This window comes from Pagrus major, chromosome 5, assembly GCF_040436345.1.
Source record: "Pagrus major chromosome 5, Pma_NU_1.0".
Lineage (NCBI taxonomy): Eukaryota > Metazoa > Chordata > Actinopteri > Spariformes > Sparidae > Pagrus > Pagrus major.
The window spans coordinates 8,326,229-8,346,378 of record NC_133219.1 but is presented as its reverse complement, the minus strand read 5'-3'; the positions used below and the strand labels follow the sequence as shown (position 1 = coordinate 8,346,378).

The 20,150-nt window shown below is 39.0% G+C and overlaps 1 protein-coding gene across 1 annotated transcript in view; it reads right to left on the bottom strand.

Annotated features, from left to right (window-relative positions):
* The window catches only part of LOC140995808 (tetratricopeptide repeat protein 28-like), a 202,408-nt gene that overhangs the window by 178,398 nt on the left and 3,860 nt on the right, over positions 1–20,150 (bottom strand). Inside the window, exon 2 of the mRNA XM_073465917.1 lies at positions 18,897–19,196. Coding sequence (XP_073322018.1) covers positions 18,897–19,196 — 300 coding nt within the window. The remainder of the gene's footprint in view (positions 1–18,896; positions 19,197–20,150) is intronic.

Genomic DNA, 20,150 nt, shown 5'->3' with positions numbered 1-20,150 from the left:
TTGGTGTTATGCTCGGAGAAAAGTAGAGGTGGCATGAAAATTATATGACCAAAGGAGAAGCAAATACAGAACTATCTATACTGCAGCCCATAAACCAGCAGGGGTACATTATAGAATTCTTCACAGACCAGGCAATTCACTGATTAATAAACCTCGAGTCAAAGAGGAAACTAATTAGTCAGTCTAACTAGTCCACTAATCAGTCTTTGGCCTGCACAGGAAGACATATTTTTAATCGAAATGGACTGAAAGGAAATACACTGCATTAGGACTGAAACTCTAAATCAAATTTTAGCTGTAGACAAATGTTGATTGACTAATTAATTAATCAACTATTCTGAGACAGACTTGTATAAATTGATCTTGTAATGCAAAGAAGCCGTATAAGTGGTGTTTTCATTTGCATATGTATCGCTACTGTACATAAACAGGTGCCAACAACAGCCTCTCCAATTCAACACTTGCTTTGCATGTGAATGGGTTAACAAAATGGGCTTAAATCATGATTTAGGAGACTTTGAAAAAGGCATGAATGTGGGTTGCAGGAGGGTGCGCATGAGCGATGCCATGATTGTAGAGCTGCCTCTCAAAAGGCAGCAATCTTAAAAGATGTACAATGAAAGGAGCAGAATACAGGAGGACCCTTCAAAACATTTGCTATGCGGAGGAGAAGGCTCCTGGTAGATACATGTGGGGGTCGTGAGGTAAGGTTTGGCCTGCATGTAATAGAGAATCATCATTATGATCGATTCCCAACATACAATTCATCACACTCTTCTATGAGGGGTTCAAGCGGGTGATCAGGCAGGATACTTCTCGCGTTCATTTTGACTAATCCCTCTCTGAACAGTATCACCTTAATAGAATCAGGGTTTGTTAAACATATCTGTACAAATGTACAGTTCAGTGCTAACCTGAATTAGCAGTTCAGGTTAGCACAGTTAACCAGTTGGTTTGTTACACAAATACCCGTCTGGGAGGTCAACCTTCCAAACTGTTTGCAGAAGGGCACGCACTTTCAAAAAATACTTGGAAGGTTATTGGACCAACCAATCAGAATTTGCCAAAGTCAGTCGGGAGAAGAGTGAGAACATGTTTTTCATCCAGAAAAGACAAAGTGCCATTCTTTGTTCTTCTTCCAATAAAATATATCTCTCGATCTAATATTACTGATCCGAGAGCAGCAGCTACGTTAACTTCTTTAGGAGCCACCATTGTCGTTTCCAAACAAACAGTCACTTGTCACACTGGTTGTCACACCTAAACTACGGCCATAGCTGCCAGTTGTTCCTCTTGAGGTGTTGATTGTTCCTGCGATCAAGTGATCTCGCTAATCCAGTTGCCTTGTAAGGTAAGTTCAGTGCGGGAAGTGTGATGACTTTGAGAGCATTGACATGGGCTGGGTATCGATACTTTTATGGCATCAAATTTCCTCGATGCTATCGAGTCTTGAAAAATGTCTTGTTTGCTCAGGAACCGGTATCGAAGTCAAGGTATCTGTACAGGTACTGAATTTTATTAACAATACCCAGCCCTAGCATTGACACTATAATACACTGGGTGTGTGTATTACACTCATTATACAGTATGTGTCAATGTGTCAGTGTCAGAGCAACTTGGAACAAATATATCCATTCATGGACGTCATGTTCCCAAGATGATAGTGTCCTTGTCGAGTCTATACATTAAAAAGAGAGACAAGCACCAGTGTCTGCAAAGATTCAACACTGACAGCCTCAACAAGGGAAGCTATAGGTCTCTCTGTCACAATATGTGCCAGCTAACATCACGCAAAAGATGGTTCAGTATGCTTCTGAACAGAAATTTATATTTTTTCCGGTCACTGAGTGTATATTTTGTTGTCCAGCTCATTAAACAGCAACACACTCCAGTTCTGTTTAAGAACACGTGTGTGAGAGATTTTTAACGCCTGACTGGAACAGCTCAGCCTTGGGTCAAATACTGAGATTTTATCCATAACCACGGAAATCATTTGTCACATAAAAACCACCACCTGTATTCCATGTTTTTCAGCTAATACATCTCCCCAGGCATTTCCATTTTGCAGCTCCTGTTGTTGTTGCTGGTGCATTTCCCTGTAAAACTCATTACTGAGAGAATGAATTAGAGGGAAGTATCTAGGTAAGACACAACAGCGCAGGCACTCAAACAGCTAATTGTAATAACCTGACACAAGTGAGTAATTTAGCTGCCTAAAAACGAGCCCTGAGATCTAGAAGGAGCACTTTAGAAGAATGGATTAGGCTGGAGGCCATTACACACCAAGACATTTAGACAGAGAACGAAGATCCATCTTTTACTGCACTGGATTTGAATATTAAACGTTCCTGCTTACCACCTAAAATCTGAGATGATCGTAGAAGCAAGTTAACATAATATTGTGCATATTGCATTCTTTGTTCCAGACTGCCTTCCACACATCCATTATTTATTAGAAATCATGTATCATTAATCATATACGACATGCCAGTTAAGTTGGTAATTACAGAAAAATTGTGACCATGCAGCACTCACTTAATGGACAAAATCAGGTCATACTTAAACTAAAGCCTGATTACATTTCATGTTCTGGTTCCACATGAGCAACGCTGACAAATAGGACTTTGTTTTTTAGCTGATGCATCAATTGATTGCTTCTGAACGAAACAGTGACAGATTTTAAGTGACATATCATTGAACAAATGTGTTTTATTAATGTGCACTGACATTTTACACTAGTGTATACTGAGAATTGCAAAGTAATGTGGCCTGTTTCGATTTGCAATAATGAGGAATGATGTCCTAACCACTCTCATTTCAGAGTTTTTGACCACTGATGGAGCTGTCAAGAAATGTGGCTCCCATATTGAATACAACCACAGGTGTTATTTACATTGGGGACACTGAGGAAAATGGCTGATTTTGTCACCATCACTTTTTAAGAGCATAATGAGTTAAAAATGTGCTAAAAATAGATTGGACAAAGAAATGTTAACTAACAAAGGAATCTTGAGGTGCCATTATGCAACTTTCTTTCCCACCCTACTTATCTACTCTGTCCCTAAATGTTAGTTAAATCCATTTCTGCAACCACTGATAAGTTAAAACTGAGCATTTCTTTATATTGTAACGTAAAATTGATTAGGTTGAATGTTCAATTTCTCTCTTGTCACAATGCTGTGCTTATGCTCTGGTTTGGATGACGCACAAAAACCAACTGGTTAGGTTTAGGAAAACATCATTGTTTCACTTTAGATACCCGTTTTGCTCGCCGCAATCACAAATTGAGATGATCTGACTTCCTGTTAAAAACACCCCGTTTTGTCGCCAAAAAAAATGGCTGGAAATATCCCCAGGTGTCCTTAAAAATGTCCAGTAGTGTGTCTCGAACTGTGGTCAGCCATTTGACAGCCTTGTTGACTTATAATAACTCCACCTCCTGATTTGAGAGGTGGCTAATACACACAAAATGTGAGGTAAAATGCCACGTTTGGTACAAATGTTTCTTTATGTTGCAACTTTGTTTCAGTGGAATTTTCTAGTTATCTCTTGTCACAACATTGTGGTTTCTGCACAAAACCTACTTGGTTAGGGCTAGGAAAGCAGCATGGTTTGGCTTAAAATTCTTGTTTTTATCACCGTAATTATTGATGGAGATGGTCTGACTTCCTGGGAAAAATAGCTGGTTTTGGTCACCACAAAAATGGTTGGAAATGTCCCAGGTGTCCTTAATAATGTCCAGTAGTGTGTATCGAACTGCGGTTGGCCATTTGGCAGCCTTGTTGACTTATAACATCACCGCCATCTTCTCCACTTGCTGATGTAAAAGATGGCTAATAAGCATAAAATGTGAAAATGATTGGTACGAATGTCAACGTATCTGTGGTTTGCAGAAACGTAAGCTGCTCACATAATATACTGGCAACTTGGCTGATCCTCCCATTCCATTGCCTAAAATCGCATATGTTTAAGAACATTTAAAAATGTTTTTCATCTGAGCCCCCACCTCTTTCCATCACAAAGTGACACTTTGCATACATTAAACCACAACCAGTGTATTTACTGTGAACATACAGCTAGACAGCAGAAGGGATTATGGATAATGCTGCAGAAGTTGTGTGAGAAGTTTGTGTGGACATTTTAATACATTTTTCTCTCGTTAAAACTTCACTTCACCATTGGAATCCACAGTAACTGACTGAATTCAAGCCAACCACCACTGCTGTTTTCCATCAGCAAGAAAACTACAAACTTTTTACTGCCATATTTCAAGCCTGCTGGTGTGAGAGACACTGAGAAGATATATTTTGGGTGGCATTACTTAAAGATACACAGAACATATTTACAGCCTTATTTCCGAAAACTAAAATTGTATTTACAAGTTTTTCAAGAAACACACAAAGCTGACTGGATAACAGTAAACTCAGAAAAAAGGTTTGTGCCACACACCCAAGCTCAGGACTAGACAAAGTTTTTTTTCCCTTTTATTTCAAGTAAGAACTGATTTGATGCTTATTTTCTCAAACTCTAGCTATACTTCTTTCCAAAAATGCAAGTCAGCCACCTGGAAACAAAATTAGTGGCACCTTTATCCCTACCGCTTTATTTTTCTGGGAGGAACCAGGGCATATGACTCATTCTGGGATGGAGGTTACATCATGAATAGGTGCTACATGAAACAGACCACAAGCTAAGAGAGGAAAACTCTCCACAGACCGTATGCACAGACCAAACCTTGCACCTCCTTATAGAGGTGAAAAATACAACAATACATCTGTGATATTATGCATCAGCAGAATTAATTTTCTTTATTCTAATCGAGCGTTGTAATGTTGGTATGCAACTGACACAGCCAATGGCACCGACACAAGAGAAAAATGAGAATGCACTTGTCACCTAAAGTTCAGAGGTGATGCCAACGGGCTCAGGAAGCTGATCAGAGCAGAAAAAAATAACTTTCAGCTCTGCTATTCATCTTGCCATGCTTATGCAGTGTATACTAATGGGCTTCTCGCAGGTTGCTCTCTGCTCTACCCCATTTCCCCAATGGGAGTGCTTCCTCCCTGCAGCAGAGCCAGGCTGTGCTAATTCTGGAGACATCCAGGTCTCGGGCCCTGAGCCTTGCCAAGCTCCCAGGTGGGAGGGGCCAGCACAATATGAGGCTGACAACGAGATGAGCCCCTGGAAAAAAAACAGAGCATCTGTATAACCCAAGGGGTTACGTGCTAGGAGCAGGGTGCAATTGTTTTCCTCATTTCCTCAGGCTTGTAAAGCTGATCCACTATCAGGCACGCTGGTATGCCATGAGCATGGCAATGAGCTTGCTTTCTCTGGGCCTTTTGACATTTCTTGCCATGTAATAGCAAGCAAAAAGCTATTAAGCTGGTAATCAATTGATGTATCTGGAGGGATAAGCATTCTGAGGGCGCAGACATTCTCTAACATGATTGAAAGTTTCTTGTTTAAGGTGGTTACCTAGGCTTTAACACAATTTATTTCTTTTGGGACAAAGAGGCCACTGCATTTAATTTTCTGAATAGCTTATCTGCAAAATGGCATGGCAAAAAAATTAAAGACAGATTAATGAAAAACTAACAAGCACTAAAAGTTCAGCGCAGACCGAATTAGCCAAAAAACAAAAATGGCCACACATACGCACACACACAGAATTTGGAGCCAGTATATTTTGGGAGAAGATGGTCTAAAACCACGGGAGCTGCACAGTAGGTGTGTTATAGGGCGTTGATAGTCCTGATAGATTATAATCAGGATGACATCAGCTCCCATCTCTGACTCATCCATGCCCTGAGGACAGTCTGGAGACAGACAGCAGTAGGGTGACAGGGAGGTCATCACACACACATCAAAACACATTACATCACCCGACAGTGAAAACCTATTCGTTGTGAACTTTCCAGCAAAGCATCAAAGATATATACTGTACAGAGTTTATGGTTTCAACAAAAAAAATAAAAGATAGGCCAATTTTCATTTTTTATGTGTGTGTGTGTGTGTGTGTGTGTGTGTGTGTGTGTGTGTGTGTGTGTGTGTGTGTGTGTGTGTGTGTGTGTGTGTGTGTGTGTGTGTGCGCCTGGTGTTTCGTGAAAGCAGATTAAATTTTACTAAACACTACAATTTGGTGGGGCGCCTGGGTGGCAGAGAGGAAAACCACTTGGCCACCATCACAGCGACCCGGGTAAGCAGGATTTGGAATCCGCCATTCCAAATTTGAAGTTAAGAAGGAAAAAACACTGAACGCATGAACATTATATTGAGTTATTAGGATCAAAATAGCAGCACATTTCAGGATATAAATTCTATCAGTCATATTACAGGAATAATTTGTGCCTGAGCTGTGTTACTCACTGGCAATTCAAGAGACACAGAAGCAGCACAGTGTAGAAATAATGTGAGCTGATTTCTAACGGTATGTGATGGTTGTTAATGTGTTCAATACTGAGTGAGATATCAGGCTTAAAGGGACAGTTAACCCCCAAATCAAAAAAAAAATCACATTATTCTACTATTGCTGTAATGCTTTTTGTCCATCTAGATTGTTTTGATTTGTGTTGCCAAGCTTTGAAAATATCATTCGTAGAGATGTCTGCCTTTTCTAAAATATAAAGGAACTAATAAAAGGCACTTGCTGCTTGTGAGGATCAAAGCAGACCTTGTTGTGACCAATTTCATTTAGGAACTATTTTCTTTCTCACTGCGCAGAAGGAACTGTGCATCTACTCAAGGATGAAAGAATTGTGCTTGTGACAACATTGGATGTAAACATTAAAAGCCTCCTCCTTGGCTAAGCTGTAACATTAGCTTAGTTAGCTTGGTTATGGAATAAATAAGCACTAAAGGTTAGAGGGAAAATGTGTATTTCTGATTTGGGGGTGACCTGTCCCTTTCAGTACAATGTCACAGTCTACAACCGCTATTAGACCATTTCCATTTTAAACCCACAACTGCCAACATGTTTAAAGGTGATTTTTGCTGATCTAACCTATGTATAACCCAGACGTTGACCTGGCATCCCATGTGTCACCTATCTATTAGTTTTTTTCTGAAGGGCATATACAGATAGTTTGCCAGCATTATATTCAAGTGATGAGTTTCAAATGTGAAGGCAGAGTTCTCTGCAGCCAAAATCTCCAAAACTCAGTATCTCACACCAGACAAATAGCTCTACGGGTAAGAGGAAAAACACATATTTTTGATTTTGGGGTGTACTGCCCCTTTAAGTCTCATAACTCATTTAGAATTGAACACATCAACAACCATCACATACAGTTTAAAATTAGCTCATATTACTGTATTTGTATTTGGATGCAAATTGAATCCATCAGGTTAATAACATTGAAGGATGCAGAAGCTCAAATAAATTGATGTTGCATATTACTGAACACTATTACAAGGGACACAAAGCACTAAGCAAATCATCTCATGTCCACAAAGAAGAAAAACTCTGTTTTGGACACAAAGTAAGAGGGAAGCAGCCTTGCTTACCAAACAGACAACTGCAGCACAGGATTAGTTCCATCTCATCTGCGTAAAGAGTGACATAGCTGCCAAGGAAGTGCTGCTGAAATAAAAACAGCAGAAGCGTGTGTGTGTGTGTGTGTGTGTGTGTGTGTGTATGGTCACTTTCCCTCCATCATGGCCAGTGTATATGTGCAGCACTGCTTAGCCACAACGGCCTTCTAAAGGAAAAAGATAGAATTTAACTGCTCCCGCTCATTTCACAGATTTTCCAGACAAATAATTTCAGGTTTGCTCCCACTAGCGCCAACCCTCTGTCCGTCCCGCTCCCTCTGGCCTATAATTACATGCCATTCATTTGATTTGTTCATTAGTTCAAGCCTCGGCTGGGTAGAAGCAAAACGGAACCCTCTCATTAGTGGTTCATGACTCTACTCTCTCCATGGTGAGCTACGGTGGAAAACAGCAGCGGAGCGGTGGGAGAGGGGAAACTGGCGGGAAGACCTTATTCTAACCCAGAGCACACATCTTCGTTAAGAGAGACAGCCCGGAATGAATACTGTCATAATACGTGTATATCTGTAAATCGTCTTACATCAAAACATTGCTGTGGTCTTCACAAGGTCAACAAAGCCATGATAAACAAAAATTTAAATCACAGATGAAGGTGAACCAACTTTTTGACAAAGAAGCACTTTTTCTTATACAGCGCGGTGCTTTTGTGACCATTTAAAGGAATAGTTTGCCCAAAAATAAAAAATTAAGTCATCATCTAATCACCCAATCTAATCTAATCAGCTTCACGGCAAAACAGTGTTGCCGGATTCTCCTAAACAACTGCAGTAGACAAACAATCATAAAATCGCTCCATAAAGATCATCCAGCATATTCCAATATCTAGAAGCACAGAGATCCCAAATTGATTTGAAAAATGTTATTTACACCCTTTAAAAAGCCAAGATCTTCCCCGTAGCTGCTAAGCTACAAGTGTTAGCATGTAGCCGTCTAAAGTAGGTGCACAAGCTTGACAGTGTGTCAAGTTTGTAAATATTTTTTTTGTAATCCATTTTTCCGGATCACTGGATGAGCTGTAAGGAGCCATTTTATTATTTTTACCTCCACAGAGTATAGCTTTTGCACACCTGTGGATTGACAGGTGCGTAGGAGAGGACCAAGGGCAGACAAAATCAGGAAAAAACTCCTGCACACTTTTCACTTCACTTGCAATGAATTTTAATAACAACGTTTCGGTACTCAGACCTTCATCGGGTTATCATTTTTACCTCCGCCAAGGGGGTTATGTTTTCACCTGTGTCCATTTTTTTAGGTGGCTACTTGTTTGGTTGGTTTGTCAGCAGGATAACACAAAAACTATTGAACAGATTTCCACGAAACCTGGATGGTGGATGGGTCTCGGCACTTAATAGACACCATTAACTTTTGGCACAGATCCAGAAAAAGGGAGGTATCCAGGCATTTTTTTAATATAATCTTTCTTCCACATTGTGAGATAGGGCGTTTTTAAACATTTTTGTTAATTTCTCAGGGAATACTGCATGGATAAAATTGGGCTCTAGTGTGTGCCATTCAAGTTTTGGTTGTGTTTTTGGGTCCATGTCTACTTCAGTTGTTCAGAAGAGTACTGCAACTCTATTTGGCTGTGAAGCTTCCGACAACTGACTCTCCAACGGCATGGGGGTGATGGATAATGGCTGAATTTTCATTTTTGGGTGAACTTGTCCTTTAATACACTGAACATATAGTTGTGTTATCATGTGTAACAACAACATGGAAAAGATCTAGAACTAGGTGTAGCTACGCTGTCAATTATTTGAGTTAATATATTCCTTTGAGTCATCAGTTTTTCCAACATTTGTTTTGTATATCCTACATTTTTGTTTTGTTCTTCTATTATGTATCGAACTCCTGTCCTCTCTCGGTCAGCCTTGCCACTCAATTTCAAATACTTTCAGCTCTTCTGAAAACTTCACAAAGTAATCTACAGGGCTAATTACTTCTGACAATTATAATCACAAAATATGGCTCATCTGTGTCACAGGATCTTGCGAAGGAAGTGCAGTTGTAGATGAGCGCTGGTGCCCCATTTTTCACTTTAAGCAAGAAAAGGCGAGAAGCAATACATCTGATTTAAGAATGTTACGTGGTGAACAACGTTCTCTGCACAATATTATAATGAGTCTCTGCTGTCTTCCGGTGCTCTCATGACTAACTTGAGGCATTCATATTTTATAACTATTTATTCATAACTTCAGGCAGGTATGCAGGTTGATGTCAGCTGCATTCAGTTCTTTTAAATCAAACCAAATCACGTTAATCATAAATATGCATCAAGGGATGTTATAAATATTCAGTGATACATAGCATGGCCCCAATATACATATAGAGTTCAGAATTCAACATTCATTTTTTATTTTGTATAATTTATATTTGATATTTTTATTTTTCTATTATAATTTGTTCAAGTAGCTGGTGAGGAAATTCATGGCCTCTAGACAGTCAGCAGTGTTAATTTCCAGACTGATTATTGTCACTGAAATCTAAAACCGCACGGGACAGAACAGGGAAAAAATAAATGAAGATGTTATTGTATTTCCGGTCTAACAGGACTGCGAGTCTACAGCAATTTGAGGCTACAGCCATTTTGTACTTATGTACAGTGGTGCTTCAAGCTAAATGCTCATGTCATCATGCTAACAAGCCCACAGTGATAGTGCTAACATGCTCATGTTAAGCAGTTGTAATGTTTTCCATGTTCTAAATAGAAAACTACGGCTTCTCATGGCTGATACCAACAACATTATAAGTAAGTTCATTTCCTGTTGTTTGTGCACACCTGTTTGTAAGAAAGGCTAACATGTAGTGTGCAAAGATGGATGATTTAATATTCCATCTCTTATCTTAATATTTATTGCGTTAAAAGTAGTCTCTAGTCTACCCAGCTGCAGCAGTTTGACCTTCTTCTTCTTCCTTACTCTTGCCTTTCTCTTTTGTTTATTTTAGGATCGCAAACCGATTTTAAAGGTAACTAGTGCCAACTACTGTACTGGAGTCGATAGATGCTGCACTTGTTAAAGAGGCTCTATATAACAATCTGTAGCAATTTACATGCGTTAAACACTTTTTTATTGGCCATATGTGAGCGAATTGTAACGTGACGTAAAATTGAGACCTTACTCATCTCTCTCGGTTGCCTGTACTAGTGTTGTAGTCAAGACCGCACCAACCAAGACCAAGACATTACCGAGACCAGAGAGTACCGAGACCGAGACAAGGCCAAGACATTTGGAGGTCGAGACCGAGACAAGACCAAGACTTTTAGAGGTCGAGACCAAGACAAGATCAAGACCATATATATCAAAGGAAAATCATAACAAAACATCAAAATGTGAGTTTTCTTTTTTTTTTAGCTGGGGGAAATCTTTACACTACCAATGATTTGAAGTTATTAGCTGTTTTTTAGAGGGTCCTTTTTCACTCTTATCAGTAAGGCATGGCCAAAAAGCCTATCAGCGGTGGTCTTGACCGGTCTCGTTCAAAAAACCTGAGTCCGCCCAGTCCGAGACCGAGACAAGACCGAGTAAAAATGCCCTCGATTCCAAGACAAGACCAAGAACCTCAAAAAATGGTCTTGAGACCGGTCTCGAGACCAAGACCTATCTCGAGTACTACAACACTAGACTGTACAAGCCGCTTTGTTGAAGTTGCTTAACGCTGCTGGACTTCATGCATGTTCTCTAGTGCTTCTCTGTGCTCCACTCACAGAAAGCAATAGTAGCTAACGTTTAGTTTAGAAATGGAGTCTGCTGACATAAACTAACGAACGGCTTCAACCACAACACAGAAGCTCCACAGAAGCTCCAGTCAGATTTCATGGCAATTCATCTCATAGAGATATTTCAGTGTGGATCAATGTGGTAGAGTAGCATAGCTGAAAAGCCTCTCCTTAGGATGGCTGACAGCTTTTTACTTTGTAAAATATTATATTCACAATTTCAGAGAAATAATGTAGAAAAATACAAACTACACTAAAAAGAAAAGAAATGAGTGTATAACTGATTGTATGAGTCAGTGCTATCATGAAACAAACAGACCACCTCACACATACACCTTTTCACACGTTTTAGCCTACTTGCAGTGCTTTGGCTTGTGTTTTACTTTGGGGTTTAAAGTTCATTATTCACCATGTATCAAAATTATACAACAGGTCACCAAACTGTTATGAGATAAATATTTCAGATGGTGCGGATGAAAGAAAGAAGAAAGAACTCTAACCACGCTCCACATGAGATCAAAAGCCACGTTCTTTATTCTTAACACATACCAGATCAGATGAGAGATGCTTTAATAGACTGTCATACCAACAGGGGACCATTACACCCCAGTGGTTTTCATTCACATGAAAAGCAGAGCGCCACTGAGAGTGGCAAAGGACGAGGTCTTCATATCACACACACAATCCTTTTTCTTCCTTTTCTGAGTACAGCAACCAGCAACAGCCAGTGTCATCATCACCTAGCACTGCAGAAGAAGAAGTTTTATGCCTCATCGGGGTGTCAGCACCCACTCCTTACACAATTACTGGATATGCTGCCACTGTAATTAAAGTCCCCTTTTCAGCACTCCACACACCATGACCTTTTCCAATGCAAACACTCATTGTCTCAGTTAAACCCAAGGCCCCTCCACCAGGATGTGAACGGACATTTTTGTGTTGGTGAAAAAGAAAAAAATGTATGGAGGTACAATGATATGCACTGAGAGAAAAAATGTGTTGTAGCATCATCTGGGAAATGAGGCTTAATGGGTTTTAACCATCATTATGAAGGTGTCGCAGCAACTTTGCCAATAAACACTTGAGGAGACAGAATACCCTTGATAGGCACCATCATAACCTATAATCAGAAGATATGCAAATGACAGAGATGTTTCCCCTGACGCTGCAGTGCCACTCGTCTTCTGGTTTCCTGGGAACTCTCCTGTCAGTGTTCACACAGGAGAATGGGAGTGATAGCAGAAAGGGCTGTTTGTTTAACATGTCACCGGAACAGCCGTGTTGAGAGGGAGGGACCAGATGGAGGAGGAGGATATACAGGGAATCCATCTAGAGAGGGTTTTGTCCTCTCAGCCACTCGTGTACGAGTGCAACACGGAATTACAAAATATTCAGAGGAAACAAACTAAAATGTTTTCCATTGTACACAAAAGGTATACACCCAAACCAATCACCAGAATAATGTTGGCAATGTACATACCTGTGTATATGTTTTTACTTTACCTTTCTTTAGGTTACATTTTAAATTTTATCTTGTGACAATGCTTTGCTTACTCTCTGATTAATTTTAGCACAAAATCAATTGGTTAGGGTTAGAGAGAGACCATGTTTTGGCTTAAAATACCTGTTTAGGTCACCACAAACACAGCTGGAGATGTCCCGACTTGGCGTCAAAAATATCTGGTTCTTGTCACCACAAACATGGCTGGAAATTGGCCCGAGGTCTACTTAATAATATTAGGCTAATATCTCTGAGGTGAAGACCGCAAATTTGTGGTATTGCCCTGTTAAGTTCACAACAGCTTATGGCAAAGGCGGCAGGCAGCCTTATTAAAATCCTCTGGCTCACCATTTTCTCCCACTTCAAACCCGAAACATTGCCAAATTTGTGTGCTGGTGTTCTTATAAACTAATTCCTCCATGTCTGTATGTTAAAGCGCTGTGCGCATGGTGCTGCATAAGGCCAATTAACCTGAAGTAACCTCCTAAATATCATTGTGTGTTCCCTACACTGCCACGACAGCTGTGCACACATTTTCTTTTCAAAATAAAAGCCCAAAGATGCTTTACCAGCTGTTCGATTTTCGTTATTCAGAAAAATATTGCATGTGACCGCAAATATCGGCACTATTCGATAATAACTAATAGCCCAAGCCTAAATAATATCCAGTTACACTTTTCAAATGTTGAAATGCAGTCTCAAACTGTGGTCTCACTCCAACACCATCCACTCCACCTCTGATATGACAATCAGTTCAGAAACATGTAATGTTAACATGATATGACACTTTTTTTTTTCAAGTGGCTATACGGTACATAGCCTATGACACGTACAAATGTGGACGTATCAGTGGTTTGCAGAAATTGCTAACATTTTATCCTGGGGACTGAGCTGACACGCCTATATCGATCAAAAGGTGTTGGCTTAAGTTTCAGATTTTGCAGCAGTATAATTTGTTTTCTGCTTAAAATTAATCATGCATAGGAAAGGAAGACTTGATTATACACCACACATTTTCTCCCAGTTTCCCTCCCAGTATTGCTCACACAGACAAAATGTGGACAGACACACACAAGTGTGCACCCCTTGTCTATAAAATGACACCCTATTTTCTTCTCATTTAAGATTTTATATTCAGTAAGAGGGTGAGGTACAAAGGGCCTAAAGCTGTCGCGGGTCATTAAACCACACATTTTATTTCTTCTTTCAGAATGTGTTTTCTGGCACTTACAGCAGGGAGAGCTGACAGATTAGACAGGGGGCTCCTTCACATGCTTGCTGTGGGCTTCAGGAGGGTGGGCTGCTGCTCGCTGGTGCTTGGGGCAGCAAAACCACGCCTGTCACTGTTTGACGGGCCAATCCAGAAGTGCAGTCATAGGGAGGTATGATTGATGATATTATGTACTCACACAGGATCTGAATGCCAGCACACTCCTGTGATTTAATCCCTGTTCCTTCATCAAACATCCAGGCGTAGCAGATGGACTGTACAGCGCCAAACCCTCTCTTTCCCAGAGGCCAACGTAATAAGTGTCACGTCCACCATTGTTAATCAATTCTTTGTGGCAGCAACTAACTGAATGGAGGAGTTGTAATCCACTCCAGCATATTGATATTAAATGCTTGAACTTTGGCTAAGAAATCACAGTTTGAGCTGAATGAGATTTTTTTTAAAAGCTAGAAGATGGATGGGTTGTGACCTTGGCCTCCACCTATACATTAATCAAGTACAAAAACACCTCCCACCACATTCTCCATGGTGGCTATGTTGAACTATGTTCAAGCACATTCCTACATTTAGATGTACCAGTCATGATGTCCATTTCGCTTTCCTTGACTCAACTGGATGTAAAAAAAAATAAAAATAATTTAAAAAAAACATCTCGAAGATTTAACAGCTTGAATCCCTTCTTGTCCTGCACAGACAAACCCCTTTAATGCCTTCCTGTTTGACATGACTGACCCCTAGTGGTGAGTGAAGGAACTTATTGTAAAGCATGCAAATGCACCCCTCTGTGTAATTGTCGATACCACAGGCATATTAATCCCTTTGTCTCCTGTTACAAAGTAAAACACAAGGGTCAGGCTACACATTGACACCGAGCCTGCTAACAGAAGCTTGAGCACGAGAGTCAAAGCTGTCAGGCAATAAATCCAAGAATAAGCAGAGCTACACTGCCTAGATTAAGCCAACCATCCCCCAGTCAGACCACAAAGATTTCATTGTACTTGGAAAGCATATAAAGAGGAGAAAGCAAATGATTTCGGCAGTGATTTTCAATCATAGTTTGTTCTCACTGGCCTCAGAGGGTTATGAAATCTCTCCTGAATGATCTACATTAATGCTCAGATGCTACAGAGTGAGGTGACAACATGGAGGAGAGACTATCACTGGAGAATCTTTCAGCAGGACTGTATATACTTAACAACATAAATATAAAGAGATTTAGTTTTAGTTTTTGGTCTTACTGTTCCTTTTCTCTTATTTTTTAAGCTCTTTTCTTCTCTTACAAGCTCTACAATGGGGCTGACTGGTGTCATAGATCTTGTCTTTGCCTATGTCTGTCTTTGGCCTGAGTTCGTTCTTAAATAACTTGTTACTTCTTTTATTCTCTCTCTTTTATTTCATTACCTTTGTACACACTGTAGTAAGATCGTATAAATGTGGCAGGGGCATGAGTGAAAGGCTTGAAGAATCTGATAGCTTGTAATGTAAAAACCTGCAATAAAGTCTTTAAAAAAGGAGAAAATCATTTTGGCAGTGATTTTCAATTATAGTTTGGTCTTATTGGCCTCAAAGGGTTACAATATATGTATATTCATAACAATATACATAAAGAAAATGTGGCATTCATTCATGAGTTTTATTTCTCTTCTTTTTTGGTGCTTAACTCTCTTTGTTTTCTTACAAGGTCTGCACAGGGGCTAACTGATGTGACAGACCTTGTCCTTGCCCACTTAAGTTCTGTCTTTAGTTTGAGTTATTTTCTTAAAGTATTTATTTCTCTCTTTTTCATTCATTTCTTTTGAACTGTCCTTCGTAAAATTGTATAAATGTGGCAGGATGAAAGAAACCAGTGACAATCCTATAACTTGTAAAGTAAAAACCTGCACAAAGTCATTAATAAAGAGGAAAAAGGAGTTTGGTCTCACTGGCCACAGAGGGTTATGAAATTTGTTTGTTTAACATGTCACCGGAACAGCCGTGTTAAGGGGGAGGGACCAGATGGAGGAGGAGGATATACAGGGAATCCATCTAGAGAGGGTTTTGTCCTCTCAGCCACTCGTGTACGAGTGCAATTACAAAATACTATAACAAAATACTATAATACGCGGAATTACAAAATACTATATATATATATATATATAATATATATATAATTTTTTCCATCGTACACAAATGGTATACACCCAACCCAATTGCCAGAATAATGTTGGCAATGTACATATCTGTGTATATGTTTTTACTTTACAACCTTGTTCCAAATGATCTACGTTAATGCTCAGATGCTACAGAGTGAGAGGTGACAACATGGTGGAAAGATTATTGTTGTAGATTTGGTCATGATGAATGACTTTCAGAAATCATTTTACTGAAACACATCTAAAATGACGTCAACTGTATATTCATAACAACATAAATATGAAGAAAATGTACCAGAATGCATTCATGAAAGGCATTTATTCATGAGTTTTATTTCTCTTTTTTTGTGCATTTCTGTCTTTGTTCTCTTACAAGGTCTGCACAGGAGCTAACTTATGTCATTGATTTTGTCCTCAATTTAAGTTATGTCGTTAGTTAGAGTTCTTTCTTGAATTACTTATCACTTCTTATTTCTCTCTCTTTCAATCTAATTTCTTTTGTACTCTGTAATAAAATTGTATAAATGTGGCAGGATGAATGAAAGCTCTGAAGAATCTGATGACTTGTAATGTAAAAACCTTCACCAAAGTAGAAAAATAAAGAGGAAAAGGGATATTCATTTTAGCTGTGATTTTCAATTAGTTTGGTCTCACTGGCCTAAGAGGGTTATGAATTTTTTCTTGAATGATCTACATTAATGCTCAGATGCTACACAGTGAGAGTGACGACATGGAGGGGAGACAAATGGTAATGTTAAATAACAGAGAAAAGCTTTGTACTGAACCACATCTAAAAAAAGTGGCCAGCAAACGTGTTTCAATAAAAATGTGAAGAATTATCATCAACAATAAGTGCAGGAAGAACCAGATGTGTGACAGCCATTCAATAACTATTTAAAACCCCATATACTATGGGACAACACAGCCAACACATATTATCCGTGTAATAAGAAGTGACAGTTCTCACTGGAATTACACATTTCTACAGTGCAGGAAACCTACCTGAGCATCCGAAGATACACGACCTCAGATCAAAGAAGAGGTGGCCACTGATGCATCATTGGTAGCGACAAATTATCATCAATACCACTCTACCACATTATCATCAATCTCTCTCTGGAAAGACAAAAGTATCTCTCCATGCTAAATCACCAAATCAATGCATTTCTATCACTGAGAGGAATTGGTGTCCTAGTGATCTCTGCGGCTGAGTAATGTGAAATCCATTGCAGGTTAGTCCACACGGCCTGGACAAGATCAAAGACAAGACCCCAGAAAAACTTTGTATTGATCAGCAGGGACTAGGATGCAACCAAGGAGGAAAACTGTGAGTGGAATTAGAATCACATTGAAATGACAATTAATCATCTAATACTAAAAAAGTAGGGCTGTACCGAAAAGTTTAAAGCTTCGAAGCTTCATCTAATTTTTGATGTTGAAATTCGAATCAACATTCGAACACTGCATAGGTTCATATCTGTTCATTCTGTTTTCACCAGGTATTTCTGCAGAGTTGCAGTTAAAGAATAGGCTACACTTATTAGTATTATAATATTTAGAGAATTAGATTCCAGCGGTGGCTGCGTAGGATTGTTTCCAATCAAAATTGATCTCAACATTTTCAAGAAAAGGGACGTACTCATTTTGTTTTTATCTAACAGAATGTTCTGCTTCACTCCATATTTGTTGGCATTTAGCCTTTCAAAAACAACAACATGTGTATGTATGTACAGTATGTAGTTACAAGTACAAGTATATTTAATATACAAAAAGGAAGCTGATTTAATAAAACAAGACTAACTGGTTTAAATTTAAAGTCGAGGCTTAAATTTTAAGACGACTGTGGTTTTGCCGTCAGGGCCCCTCGATTTTGGAACGACCTACCTGAGGAGCTATGTAACGTATTTCAAATCACTTCTTAAAACCCACTTTTATAGCTTTTCTTTTATGTGATGTCACCCTTTTTAAATTTGTTTTAGTCTTTCTATCCTTTTATACTTTTTGCTGTTTTTTAATCTATTTATGTCCATCTCTTATGTGATTTTGTCTAATTGTCTTCTTATTGTCCTTCATTGCTCTTATTCTTGACATTTTGTGTTTTGCTTCTTGTTTTAACTTTTCCTCAGTCAAGGCTTGCCTGTGTTCTGCTTGACTGTTGAGTGTTTATTCTGTAATACTGTGAGTTTCTGGCTTTTGCTTTGTCTGTCAAAGCACTTTGTAAACGCTGTTTTTAAAGATGCCATATAAATAAAGTTAAGATTTAAATCAGATGACTCACTTTATTCAAATCGAGGATGACAGGCATTCAAAATTGAATTAGAAAACCTCAAATGTAAAAAAAAATGTCCTGGAAAAAAGTATTGGAGAAAACGATCGAATAGAACAATAGTATAATCACAGTACTATCTTATTACCTTCTATACTGACAAAAGTCATGTCGGCGACACCACAAGAAAACATCCAAAAAACATATTTTTATGTACTAAACATACAAACAACAAAAACAGCATGTCCCCATTTCAATTCAGTCCTAATGATTAAATCTAAAATTGGCAACGATATGGACATTGAGTCCTCAAATTAGATTTGCTGTTTGAGGTTCAGGATTTGTGGCAATGAAACTCTATTGGTGCACTTGAGAAGAGTCAATAGTCTGTTTTACAGGGTGAAAAACTCAAGACTCCCTTCATGGTGTCTCACTTTTGCAGCCAAAGATCTTCAGCTTTAGTGTATCCATAGTTTAAGCTGTTGAGGCACACTTACCTTGGGCCACTTAGGATTGAGCTCACAAGCTTTTTCTGCATCATCCAGCGCCGCCTGGTGTTGTCCCAGCTTGAGAAGCGCCGCTGAGCGGTTACTGTACAGGATGCAGTTCTGTGGGTCGGCTTGCAAGGCATTGGTGTACAAATGAACGGCCGCCTGAAAGTCACCGCGCTGACACGCCTCATTGCTCTGCTGCACCTTCTCCATGAACTCCGCTTTGCTGAGACCACACCTGACCCCTCCGTCTCCAGAAACACAGCGGATAGGTCTGCCCGCTGTCCGAGAGCCGAAGATTGAAAACTGGAGAAACGGACAAAGAGGAGTGAGAGAGAAAATTATAACACTTCACTGAAAGGAATGCCCTTGAGCAATAAACTCAATAACAAGCTGGATATACAGTAGTTAGAACATGCAGCTAAAATGGGAAGGAATGTTAATGTGCCATTATGAATTGAATGTCAGAAAAAGCCTGCATGTTAAACTGACTCATCTTCTGCCACCGAAGCAAGACGGACCTTTTTCACGGCATACTTTTTAACATGTCATAGCCATATAGTCATAGTCATTTTTTTTATCAATCATTAATAATGGTTGAATCTGACTTTCTGTTGTTTGTTTGACTTTCTGCAACACGAAATTCACTTAAGCGAGCGATTGTTTATTCCACTTGTGTTTCTCAAGCTAAGACAAGCCAATGTTAATGTCGGCTGTGAAAAATACATATAAACAACATATAATTTGGCCTCAAATAACCATATGAAGGTTTAATTTAGCAAATCAAATCCTAAATGGTATAGTCACAGATATGTACACTGAGACTGAAAGCATATGAATTCCACTGAAATCCCATTCTGAAAGATGAAAAAAATAATAATAATAACAATAATAATAATAATAATGTATCCTAAATGAACCTCCATTCTGCTTTTAGGTCATATTGTCACTTATATTGTTAAGACTAAAAACAAGGTTTCAAAAACAAAAAAAATCTAAGTTATGTTGATTTTTTCTGTATGCAATGTTTATGGCCAAAAAAAGATTTTTGTTTATTTGTTTGTTTTTTTAAAAGGAGAATAAAGTGAGATTGCTGATTTTGTTGGAGGAAAAAAAGCAATATTAATAAAGGAACAGTTAACTAAAAAAATCAGTGCATTTGAGCTTGTGCACCCTAGTCAGACGGGATGCACGTTAATGATTTTAGCTTAGCAGCTACAGTGAAGATTTTGGCTTAAAGGGGCTCTATGTAACAATGTG